This window comes from Onychostoma macrolepis, chromosome 12, assembly GCF_012432095.1.
Source record: "Onychostoma macrolepis isolate SWU-2019 chromosome 12, ASM1243209v1, whole genome shotgun sequence".
NCBI classification, from domain to species: Eukaryota; Metazoa; Chordata; class Actinopteri; order Cypriniformes; family Cyprinidae; genus Onychostoma; species Onychostoma macrolepis.
In genome coordinates, this window is record NC_081166.1 from 28735979 (window position 1) to 28758085 (window position 22107).

A 22107-nucleotide genomic window follows, 5' to 3' on the forward strand; every position below is an offset into this window, starting at 1 on the left:
ATAAAATGAGTTCAGTAAATCTTGCTCCCGACAGTCTTTTGCGGTCAGAGTGAAGCTCAGATGACGTTCAGGTGGCTGTTGCTCATGGAGGACGGGCAGAGAGCAAACGGCTGCTCGCGGGTCAGAGTGCGCAGCGCCCGCAGAACCACATCAGGCATGTGATCGGCGATCATCCGCGGGCTGATCAGAACATTACGGAACGATGTCTCACTCGACCACTCGGCACGGTATCTCACCTGAGAGAAGCAGTGTCTGTGTACAGAGAGAGAGAGAGAGAGAGAGAGAGAGAGAGATATCAAAGATTTTAATAAAGAAAGACATGAATCAATTTAATTGTTTTTGTTTTAAATATATATTTCATTTAATTATTTGTAACAATTATTTTTAAATTACTTTTTTTTTTTTTTATTCTAGACATGAATAAATTAATTTTTTTTACATTATTTTATTTAATCATTTTTGAACCATTATTTTTAAATATTATTTTTAATTACAGATAGGAATAAATGTAATTGTTGTTATTATATATTTTGTAATTATTAACTACTGTTTAATAATTATATTTTTAATTACAGACATGAATAAATTACATTTTTGTAAATATTTTATTAAATTATTTTAACTATATTTTTAAAAACAGGCATACATTTTTATTGTTTTTTATTACACATATATTGTTTTTTTTTTCTCTCTTTGAATGATTACGGTCAATCAGATCTAACTAATAAAGTGTGATAAGCTATTAATAAGACAAGAAAATAAAAATGTCAACAGGAGTAATTATATTAAGGCTGGGCAGTATGACAATATTTACCATGTTACAGTAGAAGTACGGTTTTATATCCGTGTAGTTATCAGTTGTAGGACTGCTTTATGGTGTCACAGGTGTTTGTACAGTATGTCTGCTATTTTATCAAGACTGTCTTATCGTATACATTTTATAATATCATTTTCATTGCTCCCAGTATTTTGTTTTAAACTCAAGTGCAATAAGAAGCAGCTGCTTGCGCTGTTTCCAGAGGAATTGTTTTCATTTTCAAATAATTGATTTTGTTGGTTTGCAACCAAGTTTCAAAAAAGGAGGATATGCATCATCACATGATGATTTAATATATTTAAAAATGCAAAAATAAATATATAATCTGTGATTATATTATAAGATTGTGGCCATATTGTCCACCCCTAATACATATATTCCTATAAATATATATAAATTACTGTTCAAAAGTTTTGGGTTAGTAAATTTAAAAATAAAGAAATAAATATTCATCAAGGATGCATTAAATTGATCAAAAGTGACAGTAAAGACATTTATAATGTTACAAAATTTCAAATAAATGCTGTTCTTTTGAACTTTCTATTTAATCAAAGAATTCTAAAAAAAAATGTTTCACAGTTTCCAAAAAAAAAAAAAAAAACATTGGGCACCACAGCTGTTTTCAACAATGATAAAAGATCAAATCAGCATATTAGAATGATTTCTGAAGGATCATGTGACACTGAAGACTATGATGCTGAAAATGTTAACAATTTCACATAGAATACAGCTATTTTAAATTGTAATTACATTTTAGAATTTTTCTGAAAGGTCTTTGCACACCGAGTCCGAAATTTCCGTATGCGTTTTTTCGGTATCCTAAAAATTCGTCATGCACAGAAACCTTGCACACCGAGTCCAATGCGTATTAATTAATCATTGCGAAAAAAAATTGCAAAACAATACAAAATGGAGTCTTTAAGATGTGAGGATGATTTTGTTGTCCTCTCTCTTCTTAAAAAGAGAAAAAGAAAGAGGAAATATTGGGTTCATCTAATGCTAAGATTGCGTAGAGAGCAAGGAGAGTTCCACCTCATCAAGGAGCTGCGGGATTATCCCGAGCGATTCAAAGTTTACTACAGGATTTTGATGCTTTGGTAGCAATACTAGAGCCACATATTTAAAAAGACCACTAATTTCCGTGAACAGAGACTGGCAGTATGTCTAAGGTATGGACACACACACGCACCAAACTGTAGCATTGGAAAGGTGCGCGTCAGGTATTGAAACCAGCATACAATTTTGGCTTTCGCTTCTACGGTGGCTGAGTTGTCAAAACACCTCTGAAAATGCTTGCTACCATCAAAATTGAACCCGATCTGAATTTTTTTATAACGGACAAAAGTTTCGAAGGCAGTGTGCAAACGTGATTGACAACGTGAGGTCGTATTTATTTTTTAACGTGCAAAAAAAACTCAGTGTGCAATGACCTTAAAGGAATAGTTCACCCAAAAATTAAAATTGTGTCATTAATTACTCACCCTCATGTCGTTCCAAACCTGAAAGAAACTTTGTTCAACTTCAGACCACAAATGAAGATATTTTTGATGAATTCTGAGAGCTCTCTTACCCTTCAAAGACAGCAAGGATCCTAACACGATCAAGGCACAGAAACGTAATACGAACATCGTTAAAATAGTCCATGTGACATCAGTGGTTCAACCATAACTTTACGAAGATGTACACGGATACGTTGTTTACACTTTGATCTGAACGTAAACAACATATCCACGTACATACATGGGTGACACGGAGGAGACGAATTGTTGAATAGAGTTGTTATTTTTGTGAACAAAAAGTATTCTCGTAGCTTTGTAAAATTATGGTTGAACCACTGATGTCACATGGACCATTTTAACGATGTCCGTACTATGTTTCTGTGCCTTAGGATCCTTGCTGTCTATGTGAGGGTCAGAGAGCTCTCGGAATTCATCAAAAATATCTTCATTTGTGTTCCGAAGATGAACGAAGGTCTTACAGGTTTGGATCGACATGAGGGTGAGTAATTTTCATTTTTGGGTGAACTATTCCTTTAAGTCTGATCAAGTCACTGACCTGCGAGTGGGCCCGTCCTCTGTGATGTGCAGGATGCGTCCGGGCAGGTACAGGGGCAGGTGTGTGGGGTGGGAGGGCGAGTCGTCGGATGACAGGCTCTGGTAAGTGTTTGAGCGGTGAACTAACAGACTCTCCTCGCCTAGCAGCGGCTGGTTAAGCACCTCCTCCCGCCGGTTCTCCAGCTCCGTAGGGAAATCATCAGGAGTTCCTCCAAACAGCTCGTACCAGCAGCCGTGCATTAAGATCTTATACTGAGAGACAGAAACGTATTACTGATAGAGTAAAGGCAGGCAGAGTGTCTGATGCACACCGAGTGAACGATCTTACCTTTGGTTTACAGCAGTTAGAAACCATTTTTAGTAATCTTCTTTTCAAGTCTTCCATGTTAGGAATACTCAGTCTACAGAAACAAAATGAGCACAATTTGAGGAAGTGATACGAGCCGGACTAAACAAATAGAAGTGAGAAAACAGGCTCTCTAAATATAGCCACACTTTAACATGTACAAATGAAATCAAGCAAGCATCTGATTGGTGACCGTGTGGCCGTCTGACTAAATCTCACCTGGGTACAAGATCTTTTCCCAGCACCACCGAGATGACAAACTGCTTCGAGTAATCGGCCAGCGCTTTACTGAGGAGAGAGTAGACATGAGCTAAAACTGTGCTGTTTACTCTAAACTAACTTATGTTTCTTTGGACATGTACAATGGTGCTAGCAAACTGTGCTCTGTAAAAGGACTGCAAGCGTTTTTAGGATTGTATTTTAGGACTGTTAAGACCTTCCTGCAAAGCTACCAGAAAAACTGAAGGCAAAAGCTGCTTTAAACGCTAAAGGATGCTCACACCAAATGTTGATTTCATTTAGTTGATAGAGAAAATCTATTTATGACATTATTTTTGAAAGCATCCTCATTTTAAAGCAAAAGTGCCTAAAATTTTTAACAGTACTGTAGCTTTGCAGGTAGGTTTCTTGAAGCGTCTCGGAGACGTTGTCACAGTTCTTCTGGATTTAGTCCGTCTCAGTTTGTTCTGTTTCTTCATGTCGTTCCAGACAGACTGATGATGATCAGATCAGATCTCTGTGTGGAGCACTGGCTGCTGTCAGACAAAAATCTCACTGGATTATTACAATTAATGGCAAAATGAATGTTTGGAAATGTAAACTGATATTTCCTACTGACACACTACAGCAAAAGATAGAAGTAACTGACTTTATTTAACTGAAAATACTAGTGTTTTGATATTTTTGGTTCAGATGCAGAAGCCTCTAAGAGCCATTTGAAAGTTTCTTCTAAAATTAGCATTTTTCTCAGGCTCCTATGTTTATGTTCAATCATTTCACATTAATGGCAATGAAAATAACCTTTTTATTGCCATTAAAGTGAAATTACTGAACCCAAACACAGGAGCCTGATAAAATGCTAATTTTAGAAGAAACTTTCAAATGGTACTTAGAGGCCTTTGCATCTGAACTCTTCATATATATATATATATATATATATATATGAAGTGTGTGTGTGTGTGTGTATCATATATCTATCTATATATATATATATATATATATATATATATATATATATATATATATATATATAAAGAGTTCAGATGCAAATATATATGTGTGTGTGTGTATATCTATCTGTATATCTATATATATATATATATATATATATATATATATCTATATATGTACATGCTTTATGTATATGCTTTATTTTTTTTAAATTAGCTGTTTCTTTTCCAAGGTATTGTTAGATGCCAGTGTTTTCTGTCATAGCTATGCAAAGATTTGATTTCAAAAACAGTATCATAGCTACAGTATTTAAACAATTTCTTGTTATGATATTAAATCTGTATTTAACCTCAGAATGATCTCAAAGTAAAAGGTGGTGCTAAAGGTCTTGTGGAGGCCGTGCATTAAAATTAAATTATTATTATAACCTTAATTTAAGTAATGCAGGATTTTGAAAGTCTTACAGTAATCAGTGTTGAGTGCTACTGTAAACCCTGCCTGGTTTAAATGTTTCAAAACGATTTACAGTTGAAAACATTTGTTAGGAATTTTAGGAACTTTAATAAAGTAATTGAAAGTGTTACACTACTTTTTACATTGCATTTTAAATAAGGTAACTTGGAATCTGTAACCTATTACATTTGCAAAGTAACCTTTCCAACACTGGCTGTGTGTGAATGAGCCGCTGCGTTCAGAATGAGTGTTTCTGTGTGATTTACCTCATCAGGCCTCCTGGTGGAGAGAAGGCGTAGCACTGGAGTGTGGGATGTGTGCTGCGCAGGAGAACGGCCAGCAGAGACGCCGCTCCTGCTCCCAGACTGTGACCGGTGATCACCAGCTTATACTCCTGCACACAAGCACAAGAGAAACCTTCATTCAGCTGCTGATTCTCCTGCCAGATGAAGAAAGCGCAGCAGAACCGCTCTCACAGGTGCGATGTTGAACGCCTGACTCAGAATCCCATCGTTCACTAGTCTCTTGTAGATGTAATGTGCAGCTTGAGAAATGCCCTGCGGTAGAGAGACATTCCAGAGAGATCATGCTTCGTAACTGATGTTTTGATGATTTTAATGTTGAGACAGATGTAAGAGATTTTGTCACCTTGTGAGCGTAGCAGGTTCCTGAAACACCTTCCACAGACAGATTCTCACATTCAGCTGAGAGATCCGTCAACACGTCCTGCAAACACACACAAACACAAAACCACATTAACAAGAAATAGTCAATACAGAGATCAGGCTGATCGAGCTGATTCCACTGAAAACTACAAGATTAATTTCACGTTTTAGGCAATAATCAATAAATAATTCTACACTGTTTTTTCTAAATAAAACGTTAAACAACTAAAATCAATCTTTTTAAATGCCAAAAATGGATTTAGGCAGCATGACATTGATATACACAATATGAAAAATTGATATTTATTACAAGATGCGCTAATTAAAGCTGCAGTCCGTAAGTTTTGCCTCTTTGTCGCCATCTCTGTTTGAAAACCTGGAATTGCAGTTTCTTGTGGAATTATCTTGCTTGCGTGGGTTGTGCTCCGGCACGGCTCCAGCGCGGATGAATCTAATGTTTTAAGGTGAATATGTGGCTGTCAGTCACTGCACCAGTGTGGATACCATACTTCGCAATCACAGATTCTATCCTACGTCTTGAATATATGACCCAAATAAGAATTTTCACTGTATATTGCCATCTGAACAAGTAAGTAACAAGTCTGCCACGTTTGTTCTGACCAACTGAGGAAAAAAGCATTACCATAAATCGCGCTACCAATGTTGATTTAATCGAAAGATCGGTTAGCTCATATCACATCAAACCGTGCAAATTATTATTATACTTTATTCTCAAATTATTAATATTAACAACATCAGCATTGCGTGACTATGAGTATAGTGTGTATTAGCGTGTAGATTTCAATTTATGTGCAGCCTAATATGTAATTGTCATGCCATTCAAATTTCATATTAAGAAATTCTTTTAACCTAAAAAGCAAACTATGCTCCCTTCGAACTGGTTTTCTTTAAAATATAAATTTTGTATAATCCCACGTTGGCTATCTGTAATCAGAAGCACATCTAAAACTGAAATATAATTTAATTTAATTCATATGTGTTTCATAAACACATAATCCTTTCTGGATTACAATCCACCATCACAATGATACATTTAATTATTCCAGCTGCTGTGAGAAAAGGCTATAAACGATCCGCCACCTGCAGGATCCTCACATGAGATAGTTTAGTAGCAATGCCTTGGAAACATAACTTCTTTATGTTTACAGACGTGATGTAATGATGCAGCAGCATGCTCGAATTTCCCGCGAAAACCTAGAAAACATTATTATAAGATAACCGTTGTGAATCGGGCTAAAGTAAGGCAGTAGTTTTGAACACTGGCTGGTTATGTACTTGCTCAAATACTGATTTTGGATCATTTTTAACCAAAAAAAGTTATGGACTGCAGCTTTAATCAGAGTTATTATAAAGATTAATCGTTCACTGTTTATCAATTATTTATTTATACATCATTTATTATTCTTTTTTAATGTTCATTAATAAATATACCTTTTTTTTTTTTTAGTTAACTGAGTAATTACTAATTAACTTGTGTTTTAAAATTGTTTTAAATGCTACAAGTGGATTTAGGCATGTGTTGTATATATGTAATGCACATTTAAATAAAATAAAATAAAATAAATGAATATTTTCCAATATATATCACAGCTCTCCTCAGAAAGCCACATGATCAGAGGAATCATTACGCCTGCGGCATAAACAGCACAGGATTAGTAACTCTCAACCCTAAATATTAGCGATAGTCAAAGCCCAGGAAAAAAACTAATATTGACTTTTTATGCAAACTCATTTGAAAATGAAATGACTTCGACAGCAGCAAATAAAAGGTCAGCTCAGGAACAACTGGCAAGCATCAAGAGTGTGATTTGTTTAGGGAAATAAGAGCCTGACCGTCCAGCACAAACACACCTGCAGATCACACACTAGTGAAGACTGCTTCATTAAGCATGTTTGCTTTCTCTGATCATTATCAGTGTAGAACTGATGCTTGAACTCACCTTCAGCGACAGCGTTCCCCTCACAGCGACCAGGACCGCCTCTCTCTTGTGATCTAACGCCACGAAAAACGGGATCTCGTAGATCTAGAGTAAACAGACACTGCTGTAGTTTGGACTGCACAATATTTGAAAAACTGACATTGTGATATCCTGAAACTATAAAGTGAATTTAAAAAACAATCTCTTTCCACTTGAGTTTTCATAGGCCACATTCCCACTGTCTTTGACCAACTTAATATGCTTATAAAGTAATAATAGTTATTATGATTTTATTGTGATTATTATTCAATTAAATAATAAAGTAATAACAACCCTTGTGAGTCAATTTAAAAAAGTTACACAGTGGTTCTTAGAGGGCAAAAATGTCAAAACACGGTCCTAAAAATATTATTAATCTTTTTATCAACATCAGTTCTGATTAAAAATTCCAAAACATCTATGGTACATATTACAGTCTTGGATTTGTCAACGATCAGCAACAACACTCATTTTTATGCATTATTATTTTTTTGTTCAGTGTCAGATTTAAAAAAAAAAAGAAAAAACCTATGTATGAATATAAGTTCTACAGGCCAAAACTGAGAAAATGGTGCCATCAAGAGGAAAATAGGAAAATTGTAAAATAAATAAATAAAAATAGTAAAGCCAACAGAATGATTAATTTTACTGTAATAAAAATAATCAAAAAAATAGTAAAGTAATAAAACTTTTATTATAATAAATACATTTTATTGATAAATGCATCATAAAATCAAGTTTTATTACTTTACTATTGTTTACACTATTTTTATTACAATAAAATTAATCATTCTGTTGGCTTTACAATTTTATTTGTATTTATTTTTACAATTTCACTGTAAAAATGTTTACATACTATATGTGTGTACTGTGTATATTTATTATGTATATATACACACATGTATATATTATAGAAAAATATGTATAAATATCTATATATAATATAAATTATATACTAGTATAACTAAGTATAGGCTTATACATACAAATATATTATTTAAATATATTCATATATGTTTGTGTATTTATATATACACATTACAAACAAATATAGTATTTAAACATAAACTTTTATTTTGAACACGATTAATCGTTTTGCAGCCCTAGATTCATGAGAGTAAATGAGGGTGAAATATTAAAATTCCAATAAAAAATACACATTTTTGACTAAATTTATATTTTAAAAAAATGAAAAAGATAAAAAATGTCTCTAAGGATGCACAAGGGATAATCAAATATTTTAATTTGCTGTAAAATTACAACACTAACACGTATTATTTCTTGATTTTCAAATGGTAAATCATCAAGCTTTTACTTTGACGGGTTGCCAGCAAATAAAAGAGAAAAAAAAAGAAAAATTGGTTTTAGAATAAAGCCCCACTGAAACATTCAATTGTCAGTAAATGTCACGCTTCGTTCTAAAAACTGTGCATTTATTTAATTAAATCACAGCCTGCACAATTTGAAAATCACAAAGCCATATCATTTTTATTTCGATATATTGTATTCGAGGCATTGCTGGAGTCACGCGAGACGTCACCTGGTTATGAAAGCTGATGTGGATGAAGTCTCTGTACTGCAGGCCTGTGCTCTGTAAGATGGAGGTGAAATGGCAGCCCAGGTTGTCTCCTCCGACCAGATCGTACTCCGCCTGACGGCTTCGACAGCTGAAACACAGACTCAGATGAGTGCCGTTCTGTATTTAACACTGCTAGGGTTCAGCTGGCAAGTGTCATACGCACCAGTCTCCGCTGAGTTTGCAGAGGCCCGTGAGCGGGTTTGAGTAGACGTACAGTGGCCATCCGTATGCGGCCGCTGCAAACTGCATAAAGTGAGTGGCATTCTCAAGCTCAACCTCCAGATCCTCCCTCTGAGAAAAACACAGGAGGCGTAAGCTCACCCAACGCACAAACTACACCGCACATCCATCAGCTACCGCAGTGATAGAGACTCACTATAGGGGAGGACGGGCTGTGGGACAGGACCTCATCGGGGTCCCTGCATTGCTCCATTTTGTCCTGTTCCTGATGCAGAAGAGCCAGACCAGCCGCGATGTCACTGGGAACCAGGTCTGTGTCCTGGAAACAAGACGGACAAGTCAGTCTCACATTAACCTCGGCAAGAAGAGCGATCATTATTAGGGTTTTTATCACTAACTAAAACCATTAAAAAAAATTACTTGAATAAAATCAAGCATAAAAATATTTCATTTCTACTAGTTGAAGTACTAAAATAACTAAAAATACATAAACTTCAACTAATAAATAAAAGCTGAGTATATAGACATATATAAAATAATAATAAAAATGACAAACAACAAAAATACTAAAATGAAAACAGGAATTATAAAAATAAAATCTAATTCAAAATTAAGTCAATAGTATATCAACGATACTGAAATAACACTTGTAGTGATGCACAATATAATCAGTATCATTTAAGAACCGATGTTTCTGTGTTTTTTTTAATAACTCTATCAGCTGATATGGTATATTTAATTGTGAATGCTCTTTTCCTCTATTTTAAACCGCTGTCAGTGTCTAAATTCACTGATAGCACTCAAAATGGCTGATTTTATTATTATTATTATATTATTATTAACAACGTAATTGTATTGGTCAAAATTATAGGTGACACTTTACATTAGTTAAAACATTAACTAACAACGAGAAACACCTATATTGCAGTATTCATCTTTGTTAGCTTTATTTTTATAAATACATAAGTAGTTTATGGTTAGTTCACATCAACTCAAGTGTATTACATAATATTAACAGATACAACTTTTGTTGTACTACACATGCATTAGTAAATGTTGAAATTAAGGCTGAAGGCCGAAATGCATCAGTGTGCAGAGTTTTAGGCATGTTTATTGAGATGGCCAGAATATGAATAAAGGCTTTTTTTAAAGTCTTTTGGACCAGAAGAAGTGCACTGGATTCTTTCTTTTTTTTTATAGTTGCTTTAAACCCAACCAAAGAGCACCTTCTGGGATTACATCACGAGGTCCTTAATCAGCAAGCAGCGCTTCGAGATGTCTCCTAAGATTAATAAATGCTTTAGAGTTCATTAACTAATTATAACTAATGGATTTTTTTAACTGAATTTAATATCAGTGCATCCTTCTTTATTTGCAGCCTCGAACAAAATCAATAGCACCCTCGGTTAAAGCTGTATTAATGGCATTTTATTGCAGATTAGGCAAACTATCCAGTGCGTTATGAACTGCTTTTTAGTGAGCACTCTTTGCGCCATAGCAACGTACGCCACTAATATAAGAAGCACCCTTAGTGATTTGATTCTGTGTGACTTTTCAGTGTAATGCACTCGTTATGTGGTAAGGACAACGAACCAGGAAGAAGCCGCTGACGAGCTGGGCGATGCTGGAGAAGGCGGCGCGGTGGTTGTCGTCCTGCGGCAGGCAGCAGCAGAGCAGACGCAGGCGGCTCTCCCACGCCCGAGACGCCACCGTGTGCGCCGTGTAAAAGAGCTGAGACGACTCGCTGCTCTCCAGATCCCTGACGCCCAGCGGAGCGTCCGGCGGAGCGCCCGGCCTCTGACTGCCCAGAGGATCGAACACGACCAGCACACCAACCACCATAGACAGGAGGATGATCCAGCTGAGGACACACACACACAGCGCATGCTAAACACTTCATCCTGCAGAAACATTGGGTTTATACGATTATCTAAACTTACAATCAATCTGCGAGTCATTCTATGCCAGCTTCCAGTAAAGACATTCAATCACACAAATGATAATGAGGGATATAATTTTGAATTCTGAAAGATTGACAGTTTTAAAGTATAATCTGACTTTGTAAGCTTGTGCCAATTAGAAAGAGCATTTAATGCTGATATTTTTGCAAATATTCAGTTTTCAGTTATCATAATCATAACTAAATCATCCAGCAACAGAATGTAGCAGAAACTTGAGAAATTAAGTTGTTTTGATTTAGGGAAGAAAAGTGGAAACACAAGCCTATTTAATAATACACAATAAATGTATTATTATATAAAAATATAACGAGAGAATACTAGCTTTTACGTGCTTGTATTTTGTTTTAATCACAATTTGCATGAGGACAGGACAAATGCATGTTTTTATGAAAACGTGGTGAAAGTAATTCAACTAATTTTGTAATCATGCACTACTGTTCAAAAGATTTTTTTATGTTTTTGAAGTCTCCTCTGCTCACCAAGGCTGCATTTATTTGATCAAAAATACATTTTTTTTTTTTTTTTAAATGTTACATTTTAAAATATCTGTGTTCTATGTGAACATATATAGTAAAATAGAATTTATTCCTGTGATTAAATCATAATTTTCAGCATCATTACTCCAGTCTTCAGCGTCACATGATCCTTCAGAAATCATTCTAATATGCTGATTTGCTGCTCAAGAAATATTTCTGATTATTATCAATGTTGAAAACAGTCGTGCTGCCCAATACGGAAATCTTTTGATGCATCCTCGCTGAATTCAAGTATTAATATCTCGTAAAAGGACTTTTTCCTTACCTGGAAACCACAGCTCCGATCACAGCCCCGACCTCCGCCGGCTTGCACCCTGTGCTGCTGTCAGACACCCAGACGGCCCCCAGACAGGCCCATACGAGCTCAGGGAAGTACAGGAGGGCGCGCAGATACACCAGAGCTGGCATAGAGCGCCGGGGACCGGGATTCATGATGGTTCCTAAACCAAATCACAGCAGCGTCACACTGACGAATCCCTCCAGATGTGAAGAAACCACAGCATGCGTTCACTCGCTCACTTACCTTGAGCACTGATGTAAACGACTGCACAAAGCGTCAAAATAATGACAGCCAACAGAACGAGAAGAACTACTAGGTAATTATGCAAATATGCGCCACCTTGACAGTCAAATTGTCCCTTATGGTTAGTGTACAGAACTAAAGTCACGATCCACCTAAGAGACAAGAGATGACATTCAAGTACCTGTAAGCACTTCACACACAAAAATGTCTATTGTTTATATGTTTACTGTGGTTTTAGCACATGCACCATAGTACTGCAATTGAATATTAGATCATTAGTATGTTATTGACATACATTTATGGGCATGTAGTTGTGAATATATCTTATCACCTCCCACAGTAAGAGTGTTTTTTTTTGTATTATGGTATTTCTAGGTACCATGGTGTGTGTATATGGTATTAAACTCGTGTAGGAAGCGCAGAAGCTCGTTGTTTTGAGTGTCTTACCACACAGCTCTGATAAATAACTCGAAGGCACCAGGAAACACAAGATCATCGCTGGCGATCCGCCATCGGCGTCCAAACACCACCATCCCGGGCATCCTGACAGCTCTCTGGTGAGGATCTTCTCAAATTCAACCCAGAATTCCTTTCGCGATAATCAACGTATGACAGCGAGCATTACAAAACCCCATTACTCTACCAGCCTGTGACTACTCTTCGGATCTTGATATTACGACATGTGAGTAATAAACGCCTCTTTCACTGACGTCTGACATGAAGGAACATCTCAGCCCTGCAGCTTTGTTTTTCCTGTTCTGTGTTGCAGCGAAATGTGTCCGACTCCGTCAGATGAAGTTCCAGGAGCTGAATGGTTCTGTGTGGAATTCAAGTAGGTTTGATAATAATTCAGCGAATCGGTTATTTCTAATTGCGTTACTATAAAGCAAAATGTAGTTTATTATGAATCGGTTTAAAACATCCATTCTAAATTTCCTGATTTTTATTAAAGTAATTTATTTTTAATTTTTATTAATCTATATATATATATATATACAGTCATGGCCAAAAATATCGGCACCCTTCGTAAATATGAACAAAGAAGGCTGTGAAAAATTTATCTGCATTGTTAATCCTTTATTTTAAAAAATCACAAAAATCTAACCGTTCATTGGATAATAAGACTTTAAAACGGGGGAAATATCATTATGAAATAAATGTTTTTTCTCTAATACACGTTGGACACAATTACTGGCACCCCTAGAAATTCTTATGAGTGAAATATCTCTGAAGTATATTCCCATTCATATTTGCATTTTTATCACAGAAGGGTGACTAGGAGCATGAAATTGTCCAGCCGTGACTTCCTGTTCCACAGGATTAGGAACACAAAGCCCAAATTCCCCTAATCATCCATCACAAGGAGTGATGTGCAGCAAAAGATAATTGAGCTTCACAAATTAGTGAAGTGGCTTTAAGAAAAGAGCTAGAGCAGTGAAAATCCCCATTTCCACCATCAGGGCAATAATTAAGAATTTCCAATCAACAGAAAATGTTAGGAATCTGCCTGGAAGAGGACGTGTGTCTATATCGTCCTAATGCACGGTGAGAAGGAGAGTTTGAGCGGCTAAAGACTCTTCAAGGACCACAGCTGGAGAATTGTAGAGATTAATTGAGTCTCGGGGTCAGAAAACCTTAAAAAAAAAAAATTGGTCAAACAGCACCTACATCAGCACATGTTGTTTTGGAGGCTTTCAAGAAGAATGCTCCTCGCTCATCCAAAAACAAACTCCAGCATATTCAGTTATCAGACACGACTGGAACTTCAAATGGGACTGGCTTCTATGGTCAGATGAAACTAAAAAAATGAGCTTTTTAGCAGCAAACACTCAAGATGGGTTTGGTGAACACAGGGATAAAAAGTACCCCATGTGTACAATGAAATATACTGCTGTATTTTTGATGTTGTGGGCCTATATTTCTGCTGGAGGTCCTGGACATCTTGTTTAGACACATGGCATCATGGATTTTATCAAATACCAACAGATAAAAAATCAATAAGTGACTGACTCTGTTAGAAATCTTATAATGGGCCATGTTTGGATCTTCCAACCGTACAATAATCCACAAACAAACACCAAAACTAAAACAAAAATGGGTCACTGAGCACAAAACCAAGCTTCTGCTGGCCATTCCAGTCCTCTGACCTGAACCCTGTAGAACATGAGTGAACTGAAGAGAAGAAGCAGCAACATGGAGCTGTGAATCTAAAGGGTCTGGAGTGATTCTGGATGAAGGAATGGTCTCTGATCTCTTGTCAGGTGTCTCTAACCTCATCAGGCATTACAGGAGAACATTTAGAGCTGTTAAACTGGCAAATGGAGGTTTCAAAAAGTATTGAATAAAAGGGTGCCGTTAATTGTGGCCAATGTGTATTAGAGAAAAACATTTATTTCATAATGATATTTCCCCCCATTTTAAATTCTTATTATCCAATGAAAGGTTAGATTTGTGTAAATTTTTTAAATGAAAGGTCAAAAGGATTAATGATACAGATTTATTTTCACAGCCGCCTTTGATCATATTTACCAAGGGTATGAATCATTTTCAGCATTTTCAACTGTATATACATATATATATTTGTGTGTGTGTGTGTGTGTATATGTGTGTATATATATATATATATATATATACACACATATACATATATATATAAATTTAAAAAAAATATTTATAAATAAAATTAATGTGTACCTTTCTCATTACTCAAATTGTCAATTCTCCGCTTTTAGTGGGACGCCTCTGGAAAAGATTGTTCTTGAATGAACCAATAAACAATTCACTGAATCGGTCCGATTTGTTCACAAAAATACAACGTCACAGGACAAGATTCTTGCTTCGACATTTAAAAGCTTGTTTTTTATGTTAATAATGTGATGCTACATGGCTTCATGAGTCGTGTGGTGATCAAAAATGATTTGTGCATTAAATTTTCAAAACAAGCAACGTTTCCCACAAAATCTTTATTATAGGTTGTGCCACCATGCAAAAGCTTGATTCAAAGCAAATCTAAAACCTGGCTGTGGTAATTAGTGGTAAATATTTTGATTAAAAAAAGGTGTGTATTAAAAGTCTGATCATATAGACCAGAAATAAAATGAACATCTCACCAATAAACGTGTTGATATTAATATAGTATACTATGGGCAATACTGGTAAAGACTTTCTGCTGAAAAAGTGATTCAGGATTGATTCATGATCAATATCTGTCCATGAGTTCACATTCCAGCATTTTGCACCATATTTTACATCAATCCAAAAATAAAACTTTAAAGCAATCAAACTGCAGGTTTGATTTAAAAAAAAAAAAAATCCTAAAAATAAATGCATAAAAATCTGTGAGAACATTTGTACAATTTATTTTTTGGTTCTTTATGAAGCCATTTACAGTGATAAAGGCAGTGTCAATACTGTACGCTGACAGACAGTGGCACGGTTCCCAACAGTTGAGCTTTTTAAGTACAATTTTGAAATTTCTATCTTGCAAACATTGAGATTGTACCATTTGAACCTAATTAAACTAGAGATTTGGGGAACCACTATATTACGACTGACCTTTTTTTAACAAAGGATTATTGCAATAAGAATTTGAGCAAAAACTTTTTTTTTATTCAATTTTATCCCATGGAGCTTCAAATACTCCCATAATCTTTTTGAAAACATGTACATTTAATCAGATTGAAAATACTCTTACAAACAAAATCAATATTCATCATAAGAATCAGTCCCTGCCTGTTAGCACTGAGGCAATGTTCAGCTCGTTTATGATGCCGTCGGTCAAATCATAGTACACGTTTCATGTAGAAAACTTTTTCTTTGATACAGAATAATAAAAAAAGGGTAAGACAAGATGCATAAAACAGGAATCCGAAGACTTGGTGAAGCCGTGGTTCTGAATCTTGAATTCAGAGCTGTTCCAGAGCACCTGATGTGAACAGGACTGGATGTCTTCTTTCGCACTCCGTCTCAGGCATCTTACTCGTCCTCTGCGTCCCGTGCCGCTCCGTGCGCTTTCTTTCAGACTTAAGCTGGCAGACTCAGCTTCTTTCCTTTCAACACTGAAATAACGAAAAGAAACACTTGAGTTGCTTCCAACGATCAGATTAGATCACCACTTATTAAGACAGCTTGCAAAGCATTTTCTTAGATCCTGATAAGCATGTCGTTAAGAGCCCACTGCAATCAATACGGCCAAACAATTAAACTCTAAACTACAATGCTGATATACTGCTGCAAGTACGCAGGATGTGAGTTTGCGATGATGCACTTAGTGTGCTGTGCATGACCTTCACCACTGTATTAAAACAATCCAGCTTGAGATGGGTGTTTCCTTACTGATTACAGTGATGTTTGATCATTGCTAAACTAGTAGTACTTTGTCACATTGATTTCACAATCAACTGAAGTTTAAGACAATGAAACCCATTTTATTTTTCCTGATTAAAAAGCAATAAGTCTATATATGCAAAATCTAAGACACTGGTTCTCAGTCCTTATTACTCTAAAGCAATACTTAAGACAATATTGGCTACGATTTCCTCTAGTATTTTAGCTATTAAACAAAACTGTAGACAGAAACAAGAAGTGTCATTCTAAGATCGCATGTTCCTAAATAAAAACAAAATGTCAGATTACATGTTGTACATCTTGATTTTTAAATAAATTTGAATGAGTAAATAAATATATATATGCATTATCAACTGTATAAATTAATTTTAATATACAAGAAATATATAATTAATATAAAATATTTTTTACAACCAGATGTTTTCTTTTAGTTGCTACTTTTGAGGATAACATTTTTTTCTTCTTGCTGTGTAAATGCATTAAAATTCTACTTATTTTTTTTCATAATCTCAAAAAAGAGAGAAGTGAATTGTGTTGAATCTCTTGCAAAAGAATTGCAGTTTCACCTTTTCATTTGCAATTCTCTACTGATGTCACTTTCATGTGCATGTGCCTTATAGTTATTCATGAACTCAGGACAATATAAATAAATAAAATATTTAGTAAATGATTAGTAATTAGTAAAATTACAGTTAATTATTATTACTACAACTAATTCAATTAAATCATTGAATAACTCCTGATGGATGTTTGCTTGAGAACCACTGAACTAAAAGACGCATTTTCAAAACAAGAATGGGCATTTCGGTCATTTTGTTAACTTAAGTACCTGACAGATTAATCGAGTACCTCGAGTTATGACTTTTTCAAGATTGATCACTTCTGTACCTGTATTTCAAAACCATTTACACTAGCAGGTGCATTCTGAGTCTGAACAAAGAACACACCTGAGGGTTTTAAACCAAAAACACTCACCTTTTGTTACGTAGAGATAAAAGAAATCACAGTACAGGATTGTCTGAACGACGCCTGCCACGATGGCGATCATGTCGAAGAAGCCTTCGAAGTAGAAGCGCCAGATCCAATTGATGAGATACAGGGCGCGATAGAGGCCGAGGAAGAACAGGTAGTGAGTGGTGATGGTCTCGGCTTCTCCGGTCTTGCTGATCATGAACAGTTGTGGGAGGATGGACACGGACTCCAGGTAGATGGAGAACGTCCACATGATCTACAATGAGGAGATGACGACATTATAAATGGATAAACTTGAGACAAACTTGTAGGACTGCCCTCGACTAAAGATTTTTCTGGTTGTCCATTTTAAGCATTAGTCGACTAATCGCACGTTTATTAATAAACCATATAATGAGACTTTATTTGCCTAGTATGCAACGCAGTACACGCATAAAGCTTGCCACAGCAAGTAATGATTATGAATGTGTCAGGGAAAAAAAGTTAGGAGGATGCATTAACACTTTAATAATTTATTGATAAATTTTGTTTTCAGCTTAAGAGATGAAATCAGTTACACTGACTTGTGGATGCAGCTGTATGCATGTTTCATACGGATTACATCATCTGAGAATATTTGTTTTCCATTTGAATTGGTTCAATTGAAAGTAGACATTTCACTGTTTATAGATATATTTTTCATGTTTGTAAGGCAAGCATACACATAGTTTTGGAGGTTCGTGCTCAGATTCACAGAGACCGAGACGGCAGAAAGCGAATTCTGTTTGCTTTCATTATTTTACAAAAGCGCAATGTTTTGTTGTTATTGTGAGTTCACGCAGATAAACATAGTCTCTTTACAGATTCGAAAGATGTATTACTCTTATCTGTAGGAGCAAAAATTACAGAGTATTTTAAGAGCAAGTGAATCTTTATATGAAACCGCCTTCATCTCCATTTATGTGAACCGCCTCCATCTGTCTTGCAGCGAGCGTGCTATTTTTTGGCTTCCACACTCCGCACAGACACTTCAATAGCGCACATTTTTCTAGGTTAACATCAGACTGAGCAGCCATGTACTAACATCTTATCAGATGATAAGACATATTTGAGGTCAATGAATGATAGGCGAGTATTTGGATGTCCTGCCCGAGTACTGTTTTACCACAAAGACCTGCCGTTAACAATTTGTCCGTCACTGCGTGACTTCGCCTGTGGATTTTTGATTTTGATTTTTTTTTCTGCGACTAATAAAATTTTGGTTGACCAAGCCTATTCTGGTTGAATAACCGTTAGTCGACTATTAGGGGGCAGCCCTACAATCTTGAGTGAATGAATGCAGGTGCGGATTTGCTCACTCACCTCCAAAGGAGAGAAGTCATGGTTGACGAGGAAGGCCAGGCCGCCGACTGGGACGACCAGGAACTCCGCTCTGAACGTGTCATGGTTGCCATCATACGTGGCCTTGAACTTCACGTATATCAGGTAAACCGTGGCATAGGCACATGCGATATAGATGACCTGCATAGGAACATGCAACAAAACAGTGTTACAAAAAAGTCCCTTTAACCATCTCTACATTTTGAATACACTTTACAGTCAAAAATGACCACCATTTTTTGTGGTACAATCTACAATTCAGTCATGATATCTAAAAATGATGTCTAAAATCTCATTTAAAAAAAAAAAAAAAACAAGGTTGACTTCATGCACGTTCATATTCTAGAGAGTAAACAAACTCTGATTGGCCCTTTTGATTGATTTCTCACATTCTTTTTTTTTTATAGCACAGCTTTCAGTCAATACATTGCTTCAGCATGTTTAATATGACAGGCCTGTTGGGTTTGTGAAAAAAGGCACGAATGTGTGCATGTTTAGAACTTTAAGCTGCTCGGCTTCACCTTCATGGTGGTGTTGTACAAAGAAATGAAGGATGTGAGAAGGTCCAGATAGCGAGTGGTGAACACCAAGGCAAACAGAATCTGACTCTTCCCAGATATTCCTGAAAAACACACACCAACATCATTAATTTCAACACAATTGCAAACTGAAACCCATTTCACACTTTCAGCTTGTCTAGTAAGTCACAAACACGAATAAGGCTGTTACAACATCACTAAAGCATGCAGAAGTGAAGAGTTCTTGTACAATAAGATCAAAAAACAACATTGCAATAAACCCAGAGTTCATCCTCCAGTGACTGTCAGTGTAAAATAAATCATATTCTAATGAGATCCTGCTGCCACGTCAGAGGTCAGAGCATGCAATCAGAATGAATGAATGAAGTCACTAGTTATCTACAGCTTGATAACACAAATAGAGCAAAATTCCAAAGTTAAACTGGCTTTGCAACATTCATCTGGTTCAAATCACTGTTGCTTTTGATTTATATGCCGTACAACTCAATGCAACTCACTCTAAAACAAAACATCAGGAGTTCAAAAACATTGCAACTCATATGCGTGCATTAAAACATTATATTAAAACCCAAACAACTAGTTAAACAGCAACACTTGCTTATTCCGTCTAATTCACTCAAATGAGGCCTAGTGCATGAGTGTACAACACAAACGAGCGGATCAGCTGCCACATAAACAAATCACACAAACAGACTTTGACCAAACGTGAAGCTCACGCACTCAAAAACAGCCCTAAAAAGTGCCCACTGCGCGTTTTCTGCTAAAATCGCTGCGTTGCTCACCTGCACACGACCTGGTTTTCCATATCTTCAGCAGGAGGATGATGATGGCTGCTAAATGGGAGAGATCCCCCGTCAGTCTGAATATGTTCATGTTTCTTTGGATCTGATGAAGGGTTTGTTGAAATGAATGCGGGAAGCGGCTCGAGTGCGGATCTTCCCCTGCAGCGCGCTATAAACACGGCTTTCCCGACTGAAAGATGGCGAGAGCAGCGCGACGTGGCGCCTGACAGCGGGTTGGCTGAACCGAAGGATGATGCTCCTCGGAGTTCATCATTGGGAGGAGAGTATCGCTGGATAATGAATAGATCGATTGCACACACGGTTGTTTTCCTCTAGGGGCGCACGGAGGCTCCGAGAACCGCTTAAGGCTAGAAGGGATACAGCTAAAACTACTGGGCAGCAGAACATCTGTGACCCTGGAGCACAAAAGCAGTCTTAAGTCGCTGGGGTATATTTGCAGCAATAGCTAACAATACATTGCATGGGTCAAAATTATCCATTTTTCTTTTATGCCAAAAATCATTAGGATATTAAGTAAAGATCATGTTCCATGAAGATATTTTGTTGATTTCCTACTGTAAATATATCAAAACTTCTTTTCTGATTAGTAATATGCATTGCTAAGGACTTAATTTGGACGATTTTAAAGGCGATTTGCTCAGTATTTTGATATTTTTGCACCTCCAGGTTTTCAAATAGTTGTATCTCCGCCAAATATTGTCCTATGAATTTAAAATGTTGTCCTATCTCAGTTTTTAAAAAAACAAAACAAAGACCATTATGAGTGGTTTTGAGGTCCAGGGTCAAATATGTGACCCTGGACCACAAAACCAGTCTTAAGTGTAAATTTTTAGAAATTGAGATTTATACATCATCTGAAAGCTGAATAAATAAGCTTTCCATTGATGTATGGTTTGTTAGGATCGGACAATATTTGGGTGAGATACAACTATTTGAAAATCTGGAATCTGAGGGTGCAAATAAATCTAAATATTGAGAAAATCGCCTTTAAAGTTGTCCAAATGAAGTTCTTAGCAATGCTTATTACTAATCAAAGATGAAGTTTTTATACATTTACGGTAAGAAATTTACTAAATGTCTTCATGGAACATGATCTTTACTTAATATCCTAATGATTTTTGGCATAAAAGAAAAATTGATAATTTTGACCCATACAGTGTATTTTTGGCTATTGCTACAAATATGCTACTCATGACTGCTTTTGTGCTCCAGGGTCACATATGTGTTTCCAATGTGAACTTTTGTGAATATTTTGAATTTGCTTATATGTGAATATTTTATTATGCTTTATCTTTTTTTCTTTTGTTTCTTTCCGTTTGCTGTATCAATACTAATAATATGTGTTCAGTTGTTGAAATGTGATCGTGAGGTAGAAAATTAAATTTATTGTTAGCTTCCGGTTTTAGCTGCAGGTTGTGGCCTTCGAAAACCGAGGCGTGTTAAACCTCATGACGATTTTTGTACTAATGCAAAAAAAAAATTATTATTTCCAGCATTTGAATGGTAACTGCGAATCAGAATAATACATTTCCATAAAATAAAATCATTAGGCAGTAATCACAGTCGACTCTGATTGGTCCACTCTGATCAACAAAATGACACGTGACAACAGGAGTATTTTTACTGAGATTGAAGCCCCACCTGTTTGGACTCTTCCTGTCTTTTCCTCTTGTTTTTTTCCTTCTGTTTCTGGAAACTTGTGGCCTGGGAAGGGTGTGTGGGAAGTTTGCTGGATCCTGCTCATGAGGATCTGTGAAGTTTAGATTCCAACTCTATTCAAACACACCTAAACCAAACGAAAAATATATAGGCTACATACATATA

The 22107-nt window shown here is 36.1% G+C and overlaps 2 protein-coding genes across 2 annotated transcripts in view; both read right to left on the reverse strand.

Moving 5' to 3' along the window:
• The window catches only part of daglb (diacylglycerol lipase, beta), a 13500-nt gene extending 441 nt beyond the window's left edge, over positions 1–13059 (reverse strand). The window contains exons 1-15 of the mRNA XM_058794557.1: positions 12711–13059; positions 12264–12415; positions 12006–12180; positions 10837–11104; positions 9440–9562; positions 9227–9354; positions 9025–9151; positions 7467–7550; positions 5489–5566; positions 5317–5397; positions 5107–5234; positions 3437–3505; positions 3200–3272; positions 2873–3123; positions 1–252 (exon numbers count right to left, since the gene is read on the reverse strand). The exon at positions 1–252 is cut by the window's left edge and continues 441 nt beyond it. Of these exons, the coding sequence (XP_058650540.1) occupies positions 57–252; positions 2873–3123; positions 3200–3272; positions 3437–3505; positions 5107–5234; positions 5317–5397; positions 5489–5566; positions 7467–7550; positions 9025–9151; positions 9227–9354; positions 9440–9562; positions 10837–11104; positions 12006–12180; positions 12264–12415; positions 12711–12805 (2028 nt within the window). The 5' untranslated portion in view covers positions 12806–13059 and the 3' untranslated portion in view covers positions 1–56. The remainder of the gene's footprint in view (positions 253–2872; positions 3124–3199; positions 3273–3436; positions 3506–5106; positions 5235–5316; positions 5398–5488; positions 5567–7466; positions 7551–9024; positions 9152–9226; positions 9355–9439; positions 9563–10836; positions 11105–12005; positions 12181–12263; positions 12416–12710) is intronic.
• A 2541-nt stretch (positions 13060–15600) lies between these two features.
• kdelr2b (KDEL endoplasmic reticulum protein retention receptor 2b) lies at positions 15601–20533 on the reverse strand. The gene is made up of 5 exons (XM_058793600.1): positions 20263–20533; positions 19463–19563; positions 18924–19082; positions 17586–17838; positions 15601–16321 (listed from the first exon to the last, which is right to left on the reverse strand). Exons 1-5 carry the CDS (start codon positions 20351–20353, stop codon positions 16287–16289), a joined length of 639 nt encoding a protein of 212 aa, XP_058649583.1. The 5' UTR covers positions 20354–20533; the 3' UTR covers positions 15601–16286.
• Between the last annotated feature and the right edge of the window lie 1574 nt (positions 20534–22107).

Bases quoted from the DNA above. Each gene is read 5' to 3' on its own strand.
- kdelr2b (XM_058793600.1), bottom strand. From the start codon at position 20,353: ATGAACATATTCAGACTGACGGGGGATCTCTCCCATTTAGCAGCCATC. The intron at 19,083-19,462 runs GTGAAGCCGAGC...GTTCCTATGCAG, and splicing joins TGTACAACACCACCATGAAG to GTCATCTATATCGCATGTGC. The intron at 17,839-18,923 runs GTGAGTGAGCAA...TCCTCATTGTAG, and splicing joins ATGACTTCTCTCCTTTGGAG to ATCATGTGGACGTTCTCCAT.